We start from the raw sequence: 18032 nt of genomic DNA, 5'->3' as shown, positions 1-18032 counted from the left end.
GATCCCCTTGCCACAGTGGTCGCCGGAGCATTATCCTAAAAAGAGTAGTGGGGACAGTCTTGGCCGGCGCTGGCAAGCGGCACAGTGCCCAGGTGTCCTTAGCGCTTCCCAGCGGTGGCTGGAAGCCCTGGCTTAATGGGGTGATTTCTGGGAGCTGTGGACAGCTGCTGAGGGAGAGGGGAACAGCCCAGGAGGCAGCTGTAATGGACTATGGACCTTGAATATCCAGAAAGGATGCCTGCAAGGTGAATATGGGGTCACTGAAGGAGCCCATTAAGGCGGAGCAGACAAGGTTATGGTACAGATTTTAAAGGAACCATGTGGGTAAATGCAGAAAAGTTAACCAAAAGAAGCAAAGGCAGGATCTGGTGACTTTTCCAAATGCCTAATTTTTTTTTTTTTTTTTAATCATCACCAGAAGACATGCTGAGGGAGAGGAGAGAGAGAGAAACAAACATTGATGTGAGAGAGAGAGACATCAATGGGCTGCCCTTCCCATGCTCCTGGACTAAGAATCAAACCTGAAACCCAGGCAGGTGCCCCAGACCTTGAATCAATGCCAGACACAGGATGTCGTCCAACCAATTGAGCCACTCTGGCAGGGCCCAGATACCCCATTTTTTTTAAAGAACCTTCTTGTTCTCAGAACAAGATGGCTTGATCATCCAAAGAATGTTTGGTGTTTTGCAGATAGTATCTTCAACACAGTTTCACAGATAACTATTGGGAGCTTACTATAGATGGGCATTGGGCTAGCTTTGGAACACTAAGACAAGTAAAATGCTTCTTCTGCCTAGAGAAGCTCCCCAGGCAGAAGGGAAGGCTCCAGGGCCAAGGTAACCACAGAACATGGTGGTTAAGAGCTATGATGGTCGCACTGCTGAGCACGGTGGGATAAGGAGGTGGATGGGTCAGAGGAAGGTACAGAAAGGAAATGTCCTCCCACATTCCTAAGCACTAAATGGCTGAGTCCCCCCAAATAGATGATCACTTCTTAGTAGACTTGACATTAGTTGTTTCTTATGTTTCTGCATAGTTCCCTACAGGTATGCCTACAGGGAAGACATCTTGTAGGCTTGGACTTTGCCCTCCAGGGAAATTGGAAAAGGTGAAGCTGGAAGGATTTCCTTCCTGACGAAAGCAGAGGTGCCCCACGTGTAGTGGCACATAGATGCCTTTGTGTGTGATTGGATGCCTGGATTCCATGTGAGGAACTCTGATGAGATAACAAGGGACTGCTGATATTAAAAATGGTATCTTCTACTAGAGATTGCTGAGAAAGGAAAGACCCTGAATGTGAAATTTTACTAGCTAGGATATCTAAGAGGATTGAAGATTTAAAAAGTGGAAGCAGCCCAGCCAGTGTGGCTCACATCAACCCATGCACCAAGAGGTCACCTGTTTGATTCCTGGTCAGGGCATATGCCCAGGTTGTGGGCCCGATCATGCAGGAGGCGGCCAATCAGTGTTCTCTTTCATTGATGTTTCTCTCTCTCTCTCTCTCTCTCTCTCTCTCTCTCTCTCCACCTCTCCCTCTCCCCCTCCCTCCTTTACCCTCTCTAAAAAAGAAAAAGGAAAAAAATGTTTTTAATTTTTTTTAAAAAGTGGAAGCAAATGGACATATCAGAAAAGACACAGAAAGAAAAGTCTGAGTTTGAATATAATGGAATCATCTCTATATAAAAATCTTTCATTATGTCTTTAAAAATAGAGAACATCTCACCCAGCCAGTGTGGCTCAGTGGATTGAGCAGCATCCCAAGGACTGAGAGGTCCCGGTTTGATTCCTGGTCAGGGAACATGCCTGGGTTTTGGGCTGAATGCCCAGTAGGGGGCATGCAGGAGGCAGCCAATTGATGTATCTCTCACATTGATGTTGCTCTCTTTCTTTCCCTTCCTTTCTCTCTAAAAAATATCAATAAAAAACTTTAAAAAATATATATATATATATATAGAACATCTCTTTGAACTGTTTCCCTGACAACTGACTAAAGGTTCCTTGATGGAGAAGGGTTGGCAGTATTTGCTAAATAATATTATGAATGATGTCTGACATGTTAGGCTAAGTAGGTGTGAGAGGTGGAAAAAGTAGAATGTTCATTTTCAATTCTCTATTAAAACAATAACACTTGTATTGTTCTACTTCAGTGCAGCCAGGACATTTTTATCCCATTTGTTGTGATAACGCATTAGACATTTTTAAAACCCGTAAATTCAGAGTTCTTTTTTGGTTTATTGAAGCAATTTAAAAAATGTAAGTTAGCCAGAACATCAAGAAACCAAGGATGGCACATTATTCTGTTAAACCAGCTCATTTTTCCATCACTGTCAGATTCTTTGGGGAGCATACTGTTTTGTAGGTCTGTCTATTCTAAATCTCTGTACTCTTAATTCTATTTAACACTAACTTACTTAGTGCTTATTATGTGCAAAGCACTGTTCTAAAACCCTACAAAGATTATCTGATTCAGTTCTCACAACAGCTCTGTGAGACAGACACTATTCTCTCAATTTTACAAATTTGAATACTGAGGTGCAGAGAGGTTAATTGTCTTGACCCAGGTAGTAAGTGGCAGAGCCAGGATTTGAGACCAGGTAATCTGGCTCCCATATTTGCACACCTAACCAACCCTTTGTGCAGTCTCCTCCCAGGTCCCATCTCATTCCCCAGAGTACTTGATGAAGGAGGTCTATGTTTGGAATGGAATTGGTAATTGCCCTATAAACTATAGTTAGTTTTAATTCCAAAAGCCAGGAGTCTATTCAAACATAAACTTCCATCCCTTGAATCATTTTTTTTAGAGGAACATAGGAATTTCCCATTAGCACCACGTTCTATTTCTAACCCTTTTAGATGAGGGAAAAGGTTACATACAGGCTGAGTAGGGCTTAACTCAAAGGTGCCGAGGACAGCCCTCAGCGGCCGAGCAGGCCAGTGGTCTGGTGCAGAGGGTTGAGATAGGCATGGAGACCCAGATTTCAACCATGTGCTTTACACCCAGAATAAACATCTAGAAGCTCTTCAAACAATGAGGAAGTATTTGTTCGCATGCTCATGAGTAGTGTTCTCGTGGGCCTGAAGAGATAAACTGAAAACACATGCCTGCCTAGAAGGAGTTTAGGGTTTATTATAGCTGGAGAGCCCAGGCACTGGAATCAGTGCATAAACAAGACAATAAAATAAAATGCTCAATTGAGGCTTGTGGTAATTAGACAAGAGGCCAGACTATAAAAAGGTGCTAATTGTGCAGGCCAGGTATCAAGGGCAAGAGGTAAAGAGGCACTGCTAGCCACCAGCCAGCAACAAGAACCTTAAAGAGATGGAGTGAACCTGTCCCACCTCACCTTTATTCATTCGAGCAGTGATCCCTGCTCCGTGACAGAAGGAAGAGCTTCAGGCCGTCCGTGGTGCTGAAGTTGCAGAAAACTCCGACGAGCCCAGAGAGAAACACATTTGATTCCCAGTCTTAAACAGAGGTAGCCAAGTTTTAGGTCTTTTCCTTTGCATGTCACAACTAGCCTAGTACCCCAGAAAAGCAAAAGTGTGAGCTACTCTATTCTCTGTAGACCTGTTTCCTTTAAACACTCTGCGTTTGTTCTGCCTGTACCTTGTCTTAAAGAATATTCAATATAAAAAACCTGCCATAGTCTAGGCAGCAGGTCTGTGTCTGCCTTGCTGTTCTAGAAACTATAACTCATGATTACAGTGATAGAAAAATTGATGGGAATGCATGAGTAAAACTTATTCTCGTTTAGAGGAAGGGTCTTCAGTGTGTTTCATTTTGAGAGGGTGGCAAGGCGCTTCCTTTGTGTTTCATTAGGGCATATGTGAGAAAAGGGGTCATATATCCCGATTAGCAAATCTGGAAATACTTAAGCACACACACACCCTGGTTGCCATAGAAAGTAACAGTCTGAAATAGAAATAGGGTAGTGATGACAGGCTATCGACCTGTTCGGGGGTTGGGGTGCGGGTGGAGGAGAGGCTACTCCCATGCTGCCTTTAGTTTCTTCCTGTTTTTACATTTTAAAAGTCTTTGCCTTTCTCGTTGGAAGCAGATTTCCAGAGACAAATGGCCAGGTCCTTCCTGGCCCTGAAGGTACTGTGAAGGTGAGAAGGCAATATTTGCATGCCCCACCTAATAGTGCTTCATCCAGGAATGCCAGGAAATGCCAGGAAAACTACATCTCTTCACAGCCTTCTCCAAACTAAACTTCCTGGTATGGAGAGACTTGGCCACTGAACTCTGGACTTTACTTGGTACCTGAGACATGAATATCTATCTCCTCTGCAGTGTCCGTGGGGATGGAAGGCCTTTGGGTGTGATCAATTTTTCACCTTAGGAAAATGAGCCTAGTGGGACAAGTATAGTCCTGTTGCAATAAATTTCAGTTTGCCTTGTACAGAGTATATGTTTCTAAGCCAAGAAATAATAGCAGGGAACCCAGAAAGGTGGGTTGGTTGAGAAGATAAGGATGTGTGGTAGAAAGACTATTTCATGTGTGTTCCAATAATCCAAACTTGTTTTGTGATTTTGAGCAAGTCATTTAACCTCTCTCAGCCTCATTTTACCCTGAAATGCATATCTTACCAGGTTGTAAAACTTAGAACAATATTTAAACATTGAAAAATGGTTATGTTTAACTTTGGATTTTAAGACTTCTCTCTTTTTACCACTTGTAGTATGTGATGTATTTTGATAGTGCTGGGGAAAAAAAGAATGTACAAAAGGAAATGGCATATTTGATTGAAAAAGCTGAAAATGCTCAGAAAAATTACTAACTTATGATGGGTTTTTTAAAAAACATTTTTTTTCTTTATTGATTTTAGAGAGAGAGGATGGGAGAGGGAGAGAAAGATAGAAACATCAATGAGAGAGAACATTGATTGGCTGCCTCCTGCACGCCCCCTACTGGGGATTTGGCCCACAACCTGGGCATGTGCCCTGACCAGGAATCGAACCAGTGAGCTCTTGGTGCATGGGTCGACGCCTAACCATGGAGCTACTCCGGCTGGGCGGTGGGTTTCTTTTTGAATATTAACAAAGAATGGGGAAAGGAACTTAAGGGATGCTTTTGATAAAAATCCAAGAAATTAACAAAGAAAATGTTAGGTTTGTTCCAGAGAACAGAGGAATCAGAATCTCAGTCCCGAAGAAGGGACCTGAGCAGGCAGCTCAATCTTCCCTGGGCTTTTTTGGGAGATATTTTTATTAGTGATTCAGTCTTCTTACTAGTAATTGATCTGTTCAGACTTTTCTGTTTCTTCTAGGTTGTCCAATTTGTTGGCATATAGTTGTTCACAGTAGCCTCTTATGATCTTTTTCATTTCTGTGGTATTCACTGTAATGTCTCCTTTTGCATGTATTTTTTTTCTATTATTTTTGTTCTCTATTATATTTCTTTCTGTTCTAATCTTTATTATTTTTTTCTTCTCCTAACTAGGCTCAGTTTGTTCTTTTTTAGTTCCTTAAGGTATAGAGTTATTTGGAATCTTTTTTCTTCTTTTTAATTCTACAAATTCTGGTATATTGTGTTTCCATTTTAGTTTGTCTCAAGAAACTTTATTTCCTCTTTAATTTCTTCTTCGATCCATTTGGTTGTTCAAGTAGTATCCCTTCTCAAAACCTGGTATGGTTACAAAAACTGCTTTCTCTCATTCTTTTCTCTAGCTATTTTTTAGATTCCTTCAAGCACTTTTGGTTTTAGTCCCTAAAAAAAAAAAAACAAGCTTTTGCCTGGGTGATGTCACAGTGGCTGCATGTCTGCACATGGCACAATGTGGTGTCTAGTGCTATTTAGCACCTTAGGTGGGAACCTTTTATGATTGGTCTCTGCATAGCATGGGTGGGCTTTCTCTCAGAAAAAGCAGTGTGCTAGAACTTGGCCCCACCGGAAGTGTTTTCCAGTAGAAGCAGATTTTAGGGACTCGATCTCAGGGTGACCCCTGGCTAAAGCTTCATAGCCTTCCTGTTCCCTAAGTTAGATCAGGATCAGTCTTCTAAATGTCAGCTAGTGTTCAGCCGGGGCCCCACGTGACAGCACAAAATGTGTAAGTTCCGGCCTGTGGCCTGTGAGCGCTGCTGCACGCGGCCCCCCCCAGCAGTGCCGGCGCTGCGTGACCTCGGGTAAGCAGGAGAGCCAGAGTGTGAGTACCCAGGGCCGCTGCTGCAACCGGCGCTCCTTCCTCTTTTGTTCTCTGGTCACTGGGCAAAGCGGACCGTTGTAGCAAGTAGTTAGAAGTAGGTTCTGAAGTGAGAGCAGGCTTGGGAGTGTGTCCTGTCTCACTGTTTCCTAGAAGTATGACCCTGGGAAAGTCTTTCCATGCCTGAATTTCCTCATCTCCAAAAGGGGTGGGAAACTTGGGGTTTGTACCTGTAAGATAGAGTGGACGTGAGGATCAGACAGGATGAGGTGTACTAGCGTACAGCCCAGGGCTGGTGGGAGGTGGACATTTAGGGGGAGTTGGGGCCTCACTCTGTGGCAACAGCCAAGCAAAAATGCCCATCTTGGAACCCACCTTAGCAGAGGTCAGAAGGCAGTTCAATGTCAAATGGGATCATGCACCTGGTTACAAAGGGTGCCACATATTGTGAGAGTAGCACAGTCATTGCTAATATCACTTGGGTAGCTAGATCAGTAATATATTATTGCCTTTATAAAAATTTTCCTGCTGGATTGCAGACTCCCTAGAAGGAGTTAAGGCAGGTGACGGCAGTAGAAGCAGCTAGTAGATGCCATTCATTAGACCTCGAGGGAAGTTAGCCACCTCTCTAAACATTCTATGGAAGATCAATTGACTCCTTGAGCTTAATTTTTTAAAATTGATTTGAGAGAGAGAGACAGAGAAATATTGATGTGAAAGAAAAACATTGATTGATTGCCTCCTATAAGCATCCTGACAGGGGGTCAAACCTGTAGCATTTTGGTGCACAGGGCGCTCCAACCAACTGAGCCACCCAGTCAGGGCCTGAGCTGCATTTTTTTTACCCATCTGTAGAACAAGTTGGAAGACGTCAGGTAGCCTAGTGGAAATATATCGTGAAAGAGACAGCTGACAGAAGTAAAATGACATGGAAGAAAGGGTGCTCTCTAGCTATCCATCTATTTATTTTATTTATTTATTTATTTATTTTAAAGAATGGGCATTATAGGCTCCCAGTAGCTAATGGAAGGACACTGCTTAGAGTCCACTTCTTGTGTTTTTATAAAAGAGTCATAGCTTAGATATCTAGTCCTTCCCACTCACTTTAGAGATGAAGACAGACTAAGGTGAAGTGACTTCTCAGATCCATCGAATGTGGGTGAGGGATAGGAAGTAGAACTCCTGTTTCCTGCTTGGTCATTCCCTCTCCTCGTCTTGCAAAAAAAAAAAAAAAAAATGGGGGCGGGGGGAGGAGAAGAAGCCATATGCTGTGCCCAAAATGTGCTCTGTGGTGACAAGCAGAGCTGTTTTGAATTCTGGCTGTACCACACCCTCACTTTGTATGACCTTGAGAATATTAACCAAAACCTCTGCACCCCACTCTTTCCATCTATGCAATGAATAAGAAAAGCTACTGTGCTATTGTAAGAATTAAAACGAGCTGCTTTATATGAGTCCGCAATCATAAGGGGCATTCAGTTAACGTTGGGGTCCATCTCCATTCCCGCAAACAGCAATGCATGTTTTGTCTAAAACTGGTGTTTTAGACAAAATCTCAAATGGACTTTGATTTTTCTCTTCTGTAAAACAAAAGAGTTTGACTGAAATCTACTAGGTGTTCTTTAAGGTTCCTTGCCATTCTAACATTCTGACTCAGAGATTTTTGTTACCAGTTAATCTTATGCATGGTCTTGTTTTAAAATTGTTTCATGAAGTCTATTCTTTGTTGCAACTTATGATAAAGTACATCCATCAAATGGGAAAGTAGAATGCATTACCCAAGGGAGCGACAGTTTCTGCTGGTCCCTGGTGTTTGTGTCACGTGTGTCATCCTGTCTGTGGGTGTGTGTTTTTCTTGATAATTCTAGAAAGCTAGGAGGTGGTAAATGAAGACCCACTGTTAGGAGTCTGAGTGTGTACATGAGTGGGTTTTATTAAAAGGTGCCCACTTGTGAGGCAAGAAGGCAAATTTAGCTTTCTACTTTCTGGTTCCCTCAATGAACTTTAATGTGTATAGAGTTTGGTTTGGGGGTATAACATTTTACTTTTTAAGGTTTTTTGTTGGAGGTTGAACATGACAGACAGGAGGCAGGGGGAGGGACGATGTGAACTCACTGGTAAAGCCAAAGCACTCCGCCAGTCTGGAACCCTTCCTTGGCTGGCAATGTGTAATGCAGAAGATAAGGCACCTTTCCTTTGAACCACACCCTTTGAAAAAAGTCTAGTGACTCATTCTTTTTATAAGACATTTCAAACATAGTGATTCATGGTTTGTTCTTTGCTTTCCTGAGAATCATCTAAGTTTCTAAAGCTTCTAGGTCATGGCCCATCAGTTCATCTTTTAAGTTGTGGAGTGGCTGGCCTGTGAATACTTGGATCCTTTAAGTCTATTCCTCCAAAATGGGAGAAGTTCTAACAGAGGCAATATAGTACCGTATTCTTAAGACCACAGGTTTAAACCAGGTTATTGATGTACTCATGAGGATGAACTTCAATTGAGAATCATGATAGAAATATCAGGAAAGATGCTGCTTTCTTTCAGTGCACCTTGTAAGTGATCATTTACTGAGTTAACCAGTAAGAATTAGTTCAGGCGCGAATCCCATGTCGGGGGCAAGTTCAAGAGAACACCAGACCAGCCCCCCAAATGCAATCCAGCATACTACTAGATTTAGTAAAATGTTAGGTATTCACCTGAAACAAGCTTTGGCCTATGTTAAAAGCCTCCTATTTAAGGGTTTCTACTACCTTGCCGATGTTCATGACGTCTGCTAAGGAGTTCATGAAACTGAGTTTCAACTATGTAGTTTCTGCTAATAGAGACCCAGTAAGTATAATTCTTTCTTTCTTTCTTTCTTTCTTTCTTTCTTTCTTTCTTCCTTTCTTCCTTTCTTCCTTTCTTCCTTTCTTCCTTTCTTCCTTTCTTCCTTTCTTCCTTTGAGTGTTTGGATGATCTTTATTCTCTAAGCCAAAGGGAAATAATTGCACCTGATTTTGAGCTTATTACACCAATCTTTATGTAGATATTTCATGTAGACCTGCACATCCAGCCCCCCAACCTGCACCTCCACTCCCTGCTAAGTCCAACCCCTCCCCTTGCCTTTGTCTGTCTAAGCAGTACACTTCACTTGGCACCATGCCCAAGGAGATCCCACCCCTTCAAAAGCCCTGGCCATGAAAAAGTCTGTTTATCTCACTTCTGGGTATGGGGGTGGTTGTTTGTTTTGGGGGCACTGTTTGCTCTCTATTGTGCTACTCATTAGAAACCTAATGTTAGGATTCTAGTGGGGCATGTCTGTCTGATTTACATATCCATTCATTCAAATACTGATTTGAGCATACACTCATGCCAGATACCAGGCGACAAAGCTAAACAAATGGGACTTGCAGGTTAGTAGGGAAAAAGCAAGTAAGACTGGTCTTACCAGATTGGGAGCGGGAGAGAGGACTGGCAGGGCCTGAGCAGGGCAGCACACACACATTATTGTCCTCATCATCCCTTGCGTGAGCCCCCTGCACAGTTCCTTGCATTCAGTGGCTGTTTCATGAATGTCTTTTTGAGTCGAATTGACTTGGAGTAAAGATACATTAGAGAGCACACAGGGCAAGGGAATGGGGTGAAGGCGGCTGGGAGTGGGGAGCTGGAGGAGGCTGCCCTCTGAGGGTATGAGTGGCTGGCAGGAGTGGTATTGAGGGCTCTGGGCCATGCCAGCCTCCTTGTGTGCCTGCCCCAGAGGCCTGAACAACTAGTTCTCAGCAAGGACTCTGTGTGGGGAATGGGTCACTGGCAAAGAACCACTCCTCAACCCCAAGGATTAGAGTTTTCCTAATTCAAAACAGAAAAGTTTCAAAAAGAGGTGAATATTTGCCTTTTCTGTTGTTAGGGGCCGAGTGCGGGTATGTGTACAGTTTGTTTCAAGGTAGGTGTTTCCCCCATATTTCTCAGACTTTCATTTGGCTAATTTGAGAAATAAATCCTTATTAGAGAGCTGCTTCCATTGCCTTTGGGGAGACTTGAGGGAACGTTTTAGTGCAGTATGCCTTGACTTGTTTTGACTGGGTATTTTGAAACTGTAAAGTGTGGGTTGGAATCTGTCCTCTGATTCAACGCTTAGGTCTGGCTTTGCCAGGTGTGCCCTTGGCTGGGTGCTTTCCCGGATCTCAGGTTCTCATCACCAGTGCAGGATAACGAGAAAACAGAGCTCCTCCGTACACTCTTTGGTCCCACATTGTTCAGGGGTGGAACATCCTGGTTACCTGAGTGAGAGTCACAGTCCACCTCCTTCATGGTCCTACTTGGTGCATCTCCACCATCCAGAATACGGCCACAGCCCTGGGAAGTAAGCAGACAAGGCCTCCACGAGGTGAGCCTGGGATCACAGAGCTCATGCGTTTTGCTCATATGAGTGTAATGAACACATGGAGTAAGTGGCTACTAAGTGTCAGGTACTGGGCTGATGAAGACAGCAACTTGAGCAGCGGGAGAGCAGAGCAGGTATTCCCTGAAGGCCCACTGCCTAAAACGAGTCCCCTTCCTTTGCAAATAAATCTAACAAGATCTTGTTTTATATGCTTTTCCAGCCCACAGCAACTAGCAGCAGTAAATAAAGGGTATGTTGGGAGGGTTGGTAACTGTGGGCACAGAAGTGACAGTAGCCAGGAATAGAGGAGGAAGACTAAGAACCTTATGAAGGAGAAGCCACAATTATAATAGTCTGAAAAGGCCACTTGGTGTGAGGTGGCAAGCCCAGTGAGTCCCCGTATCCCCTGAGGACATAGTTACCTAACATACTCCAGTAATTGATGTTTCTGGTAATGACTCTAAATCCTTCCAAAGAAATGGATGGGTATTGTACTAAAGACAGGAAGTAGCCAGTTACCTGGGAGGTTCACTCCTGTGGACGGGCCTGTCTCTCAGCAAAACCACACATGTGAAATATAACTCTAGTTTAGGTTGAACCATTGTCTCATCTACAATCAAGAGTGAGCAGCTGTCAGAGGAGCGAGTTCAGTCATCTGCTCTAAATACACAGTGAACATAATTTAATCACTGGAAGTATCCAAACATGAGCATTGCTCTAAGATTTATTTTCGGCGATCCTCCATTTCTGAAAACCACACCATTTATGATCATTGAAGAGCAGTTTGATGGAGCACACAGGTCATGGGGAGATGGCCCTCAGGCTGCAGATGAGCGGAGGTTATGCTGCCACAGGTGTGGGTAGGGTGAAGTGAGCTGTAACTGATCATCTCTGTTACATCGAGCTCTCCTGCAGGGAGCAGGAGTTGGGTTGGATCTCAGTTACTTGCAGTGTGGAGTAAAAGTAGGTTTGGTTTTGAGTACCTAAAACACAGAGTTTATTCTTGTAATATTATTATTATTTTTTTTTATCCTCACCCAAGGACATTTTTGCATTTATCAGACAAAGTGGGAGGGAGAGAGGGAGGAAGAGAGAGAGAAACATCAACGCGAGAGAGACACATCGAGTGGCTACCACCCACATGACCCCAACCGGGGCCGGGGACAAACTGCAACCGAGGCATGTGCCCTTAGCGGGAACCGAACCCAGGACTTTCTAGTCCGTGGGCCAATGCTCTAACCACTTAGCAAACCGGCCAGGGCGACTTGTATTATTTTTTTATTAATTATTGTATTTTTCATACAAACTGTTGTATGCCTACTTTTGCCCACCCAGTATTTGGTGGGTAACAGCTGCCTCTCCCAGGGGTTGGCAAACTTCTGTGAAGTGCCAGAGAGTATACCCTTTAGGCTGGTTGGTCTCTATCAGTACTACTCAGCTCTGCCATTGTAATGCAGAAGCAGTCAGACGATATGTAACCGAATGGTATAGCTGTGGTCCAGTAAAACCTTGCTGACTTGGAACTTAAACGGTAATTGTGAGAACATGGGTGACATACATACAGATCCATACGGCAGCAGGAAAAACCAAAAGAATGGTTGCATCTGGAGGTTGTCGAAATGTTGAGCTTCAGTCAGCTTTTGAATCGTTGTGGGATTTCATGGAATTTCACCTTTTGTTTGTTTGGTTTGGTTTGCACCAAGTTTAGAATTTTAGAATTTGCTGGGCACGTGTCCAAGGTCCAGACCTCCCTGGTCTATGATCTCCTGTTGTCCTGTTTGGTGCTTCAGAAGGTGTCCCTGCACCTTTTCGTGTCTCTGGGTTGCCATTGGCAACTAATTGTCACTGTCTTGTGGAGAGCACAGGGTTGCTTTATTAGAAAATTCTAGTGGATGGGCATCGGGAACCACCGCTTTTACTCTGCTTGGGATGTGCCATGACTTCTTGTTCCCCAGCTGCCAACAGTGTACCCAGCCCGTGACAGTCACTCTGAGTATTTGTTGAGTCAATGTTTCTTTGGACAGGTATATATTTAACTGCCTTTGAACCATTGATTCTCTGCCTCCATGAGAAGAGGCCCTGACCTTATTCTTTTATTAGTAGTATGTGCAACTTTTGACTCCAGAATGTCTGTCATTTTGAGTAGTAGTTACTGCTCTGCCCTCTCAGCTCTCTGGACACATCCCCCTTTTCATGACCGTACTGTATTCAGTCCTAAGGCCTCTATCGAGGGCGTGGAGGAGAAGGGAACTGGGCAGAAGGGTAAAGGCGACCTAACAGCCCCTGAAAGCTTGCCCTTGCCGGCAGAAAAGCACTTTGCCAGCGCTGCTTCTGAGCGGCTGTGCAGTGGCTTGAGGCTCTCCTCTTCCTTTTTATTGAATGTATTGGGGACACTGGTTGACAAAAGTATACAGGTTTCAGGTGCATAATTCCACAACACATCATCTGTACACTGTAGTATGTTCATCCCCCAAGTCAAGTCTCTGTCCATCACCATTTATATCCCCCCCTGTGATTTGAGTTTTCTTTTTTTTTTTTTGACAGGGTAGGAGGGAGAGAGGAAGGAAGAGAGAGAAACATGGATGTGAGAGAGACACATCGACTGATTGCCACCCACACGACCCCAACCGGGGCCAAGGACAAACTGCAACCAAGGTACATGCCCTTAGCAGGAACCAAACCTGGGACTCTCTGGCCCATGGGCCGATCCTCTAACTGCTGAGCCAAACCGGCCAGGGTTGATTTGAGTTTTCAAAAGACAGATGTCACTTACTGTTCTGTAGACTACATACAGGTGGCTTTTCATGGCACCTAAATCTATCTGGAGGTGAACTGAGCCATAATAGTTTCTAACTGAGAAACCTGGCTAGTGAGACACAACAGGCCATGGAGTTTAAGACAAAGAAATAGAGGCGGGAAATCTGTACGTGCTGTGTCTCCCAAAGCACACTGTGAACAGATGGGCTGTAGTGATTGATTCTTAGTTATTTCATTGCGGTCTCCAGAGACCCAAGCTGCAGCTGTTCAGAAGAAAAAGCATGTTGCTCATTGCTTGTTTCTGCAGGAAGGGGTGTCTCTCCTAGAGAGAACACGTGCACGCAGTCTGTGCCCAGTTCAGGGTGCTCCCGTCTACAGCGTTGGTCACAAGCACCCCCAACTCCCCAGCCCTCACACCAACCCTGTGAGGAGGTGGCAGGGGCTGGAATGAGTTGTTTTCACAGGTGAGGAGACAAAAACCAGGTGGTAGGGAAACATCTTTGGACTCATTGTCCAACGTTCCTACACTTTGTCCCATCACCCACAAGAAGAACTCAGTCTCTTGTCCCTGGAAGAGCAACCATTTGGGCCATAGGGCTAAGAAGCCTGGCTTGTTTCAAGAATGTTCCCATCCTAGTGACTGTTTTGCCTTTGTCACTGGTTAATGCAGTGCCAGGAGTTAGAATGTCCAAATGGCTGCAGCTTCACGTTGGCCCTGGGTGACCACTGCTCTCCTCCCACTTGTCCCTGTTAACTAACCTCAGACAGCCTCAGCCTCCGTCTCTGGGTTTGTCCATGTGTAGAGGCAGCAGCTACTGCTGAAGACCGTTTTCCCAGAGGGCTTGGTGCTCCTGCCCACCCCCCCCCCTTTGTCTTTTAGGTCTCATTTAAACATATCTAGTGAGACACTGTCTGTCTAATAGATCCCTAGTAAACCAGACCTGGTTCTAGTCCACCTCTGGGTTGGTGTGTGTGTGCTGCCTCTGCTCTGGCTGACCTTGGGCAGGCATTTGCCCTTTGAAGCCTCCCTTTTGTTATCTGACTCTTGGATGCTTTGGGCAAGGTGGCCCTATCTCACAAAGGCTAAGTTAATGCTCAGGAGTAGGGGGAGAACTGACATTTTAAATGAACAGAAGGTTGAGGCAGCTTTTCTGCAGGAGGTTCACACATAGATACTCCTGGCTCGCTTTAGAAAGGTCATTTTGTTAAATCTGCTTGATGGCAAGACAACACCACATTTCTGGGTCTTCTCTCTTCCAGATGCCAGTATGGACAGACTAGTTTATGATGCTTATCCCCACCCACCACTTCCGAGACATTGAGCGGAAGCCAGAATACCTCCAGCCGGAAAAGTGCATCCCACCTCCCTATCCTGGTCCTGTGGGAACCATGTGGTTTATCCGCGACGGCTGTGGCATCGCCTGTGCCATTGTCACCTGGTTTCTGGTCCTCTATGCGGAGTTTGTGGTCCTCTTTGTCATGCTGATTCCATCTCGAGACTACGTGTACAGCGTCATCAATGGAATTCTGTTCAACCTGCTGGCTTTCTTGGCCCTGGCTTCCCACTGCCGGGCCATGCTGACAGACCCCGTGAGTATGTCTGGGCTTGTTTTGACCAGCCCACACTCTCCTCCTCTGGCCCTGGCATGGCCACAGCCTGCATGTTGCCCCTGACCTCAGGAATGTGGAGAACAGGAGGGCCAGGGCTGGGGTGGAAACGTGGACTCGGGCCCCGCTGAAGAGACACCGTCTGAGCCACAGCCCGTCTGTCTGGGAGGAATGATACTGCCCGTGCACTGGTGTGTCCATTGGTGGAGCCTGCTGGGGAGGGTTTGTGCCAGGGCAAGCCAGCCTCTCGTTAGAAAGTGCAGTCACAGGACCTTGAAACCTGGGGCCAGGTGAGGCGCTGCAAGCATGCAGGGCTTCGCAGCACAGACAGGCCTGGAGCGAAGTGGGGTTGAAATTAAAGCCATATCCAATTTCAGGAGCCTGCACGGGAATGGCCTTCACTTTGGGCGAGGCTCATCTTTTCCTGAAAAGCTGGACAAGCCTGTTTCAGGCCACAGCATGTGCCTCCTGGTGAATATCAGTGGGTAAAGCAGTGGTGTTCTACCCGATGACAGCTAAGTGCACCAAGCTATGCAAGTGGCTATCGAATGTTAAGTACCCTGCTATTAAATCCTCTGTTCTGTTCATTATCGTGTGTGGGAAAAGCAAGAGAGTGCGTTGTTTGGTAAAGACCTCCCATGGCTTGAGTGGTTCCGTACTGGGGACAGCTGTGTTAAATTAAGACAGGGAAAGCACTCCTGGTGGCGGGGGCAGCGGTCACACAGAGAAAGCTCAGGAAAGACGCTGGGCCCGGCCCTGGTTCCCGTCTCTAAGGGCTCCCGTTCTTGCTGGGTCGGGTGGTGGATTGTGAATCTGTCCCGAGGGAAAGCGGCTTTCCCGGCTCAGTTACGGGTCAGCACCTGGTCCAGATAGCGCCTCTTCTCATGCACATGCCCGGGGAGATGGCACACCGACAGGCAGGCCTGGTGGCCCAGTGTGAGTGCCATCACCTCAAGGAAATGAAGTCCATGGTTAGTGTCCCAAAGCACAACGGTATGAAAGAGTTTTCCCTGCAGCAGCACCTTGGTCATACTGAACAAGTTTGTGCGAGAACAAGTTAAGGGTTTATTCAGAAATTTTTTTGATGCCCTTGTTGTTGGGGATATAGGAGTAGTAGATATCATTTAGCTCACCTTATAATTTAGTTTCTGTTAAGCCCTAGGCACCGTTCCTGCCTCAAGGTGCCCTCTATCTAGAGAAGCACAGGTTCTTGCGGTAGAACAAGGGAGGGGACGTTAACCAATTTAGGCAGGGGTGACTGCTTGGAGGAGGTGATGCCCAAGCCAGTTCTCAGCAGAGCAGTGTTTGTGAGCTGGGGAGGTAGAGGGCAGTAGGCAGGAAGACACTGACAGCGAACCAGGCAGGGGGTAACATGCACAAGGACACAAGAATGCAGGAGCGCGGCTCCAGGCGACCAGTGCTGTTTGGAACGGTAGGGCTTGGGAGGAGAGTGGGTCTGGGGTGGCGGTGTGGGTAGGATGCCTAAGAAATAGGGCAGGTGTTCGGTGCTGAGGGGCAGAATCGAGCTCCTGAGGATGTTAAACAAAAGCATGACAAGATCAAATTGTCACTTTATAAGGATCAGTCTGGCAGCAGTGGGGGGGGAGCCCTGGGGGCACTGAGGAGGGAATAAAATGAGTGCGTGTTTATTGAGTGAGAGGCTAGCTGTGTGAGAGGTTGCATTCTGAGCAATGGATCCAGCTGTGAACAAGAAAGACCAAAATCCCTGCCTTCCTGCAGCTCACCTCCCCACAGGGGTCAAGCAGTAACAACATGATTGAACGAGGCACTTTCAGACGTTGATGAGTGCTGCAAAGACCATGGAACGGGGTGATGTGGTGGTGGCGTTCGTGAGCTGAAGAGGGACTGCTTTAGACCAGGGTGGGCTGAATGCTTCCCTGAGGCAGTGGCATTTGAGCTGAGACCCGAGTGACATGAAGTTGCAAGTCAGGCAAATGAAGATCTTAGGGCAGAGCCTTTCGGGAAGAGGAGAGGGGGTGCGAAAGCCCAGCGGTAGGAACATATCTGAGAAACGGAACGGAGACCGGGTGACTGAGGCACGGTGAGTGGGAGCAAGGGGGGCTAGATGAGGTGGGAAGGGGCTGCAGAGGCCAGATCCTGCAGGGCCTTGTGGGCCTCCTGAGAACTCTGGTCTGCATTCGAAATGCAGAGGGAAGCCATCAGAAAGGCATGATGTGACCGGGCTTTGTGCTTGGGATGGGGGTTTGGGCGGGGACAAGTAAATGCAGGGAGAGGTGTTGTAGTGGTTCATGCAAGACGTGTGGCTCAGACCAAGGAGGGAGTGGTGAAGCTGGAGAGAAGCTGTTGGACTTGGAGTATATTTTAAGCCACTTGAGTATATCCTCAAGCCTGACTGTACATTAGACTCCCTTGGAGAGCTTTTAGAAAGTACTGATGCCTGAGCCCTGCCCCCAGAGCGTCTACTCTAATTGGTCTGGGGCGGGGCCCTGGGTACTGGGATGCTTTAAAGCTCCCAGGAGTCCCTCAGGTTCAGCCAGGTCTGAGAACCACCATTCAGAAGAGCTGACAGAATGAAAAGGGATCAAAGAGTGTGCCTTCCAGAGTCTTCTTGGCTTGAGCAGCAGGGGGATTGATTGCTGGTGCCACTTATTGAATGGAGAGAGTCTGGGGAGAACAGATTTTGGAAGAGAAATCCAGGCTTTTGTTCTGGCCTGTCTATGTTACATGTAGGCAGAGATGCCAGGTGGGCAGTAGAGAGCCAGGTCTGGGGCTGTGGAGGGGCAGGATCTGAGTGCAGTGTAGAGGTCATTGGTTTTCAGAAGGCATGTGAATCTGGTAACTGGATGTTGGGGGTAGGGGAGCTTCTGCCCTGGCATTTCTGCTGCCTTCATGTGTGTGTGTTCTTTTACCCCCACATTGTCTCCAGGGGCCTTCTCACTATGGTGTGTTGCTGGGCTTCCCATCCCAAGTGAGTGAGAGCCGTAGTCTGTATCCCAGACTCCAGCCAACTTCTCATGGGTGTGTTTTGCTGGTCACCCCAAAGAAAACTGATGCATCTGTCAAATATCTACCATTGTAAAGGGAGCAATTGAAATATATTCCACAGACAGGCCACATCTCAGGCTCATCTCCAGCTCTTCCTGCTGCCACCTGCCTAACCCCTTCCCAGCACATGACACC

The 18032-nt window shown here is 46.2% G+C and overlaps 1 protein-coding gene across 7 annotated transcripts in view; it reads left to right on the top strand.

Annotated features, from left to right (window-relative positions):
* Positions 1-18032, top strand: part of ZDHHC3 (zinc finger DHHC-type palmitoyltransferase 3) — a 44409-nt gene that overhangs the window by 665 nt on the left and 25712 nt on the right. For 2 of the 7 annotated variants that reach the window (XM_036266694.1, XM_036266700.1), the window contains exons 1-2: positions 6071-6147; positions 14523-14852. In XM_036266694.1, coding sequence (XP_036122587.1) covers positions 14547-14852 — 306 coding nt within the window. In that variant the 5' untranslated portion in view covers positions 6071-6147; positions 14523-14546. Of the gene's footprint in view, positions 1-6055; positions 6148-13135; positions 13161-13701; positions 13727-14522; positions 14853-18032 lie in introns of those variants that run through there. The other 5 variants (XM_036266695.1, XM_036266701.1, XM_036266696.1 and 2 more) reach the window with 4 other exon arrangements.

Source organism: Molossus molossus, unplaced genomic scaffold (assembly GCF_014108415.1).
Source record: "Molossus molossus isolate mMolMol1 unplaced genomic scaffold, mMolMol1.p scaffold_m16_p_18, whole genome shotgun sequence".
NCBI lineage: Eukaryota > Metazoa > Chordata > Mammalia > Chiroptera > Molossidae > Molossus > Molossus molossus.
This window is presented reverse-complemented; position numbering and strand designations above follow the sequence as displayed.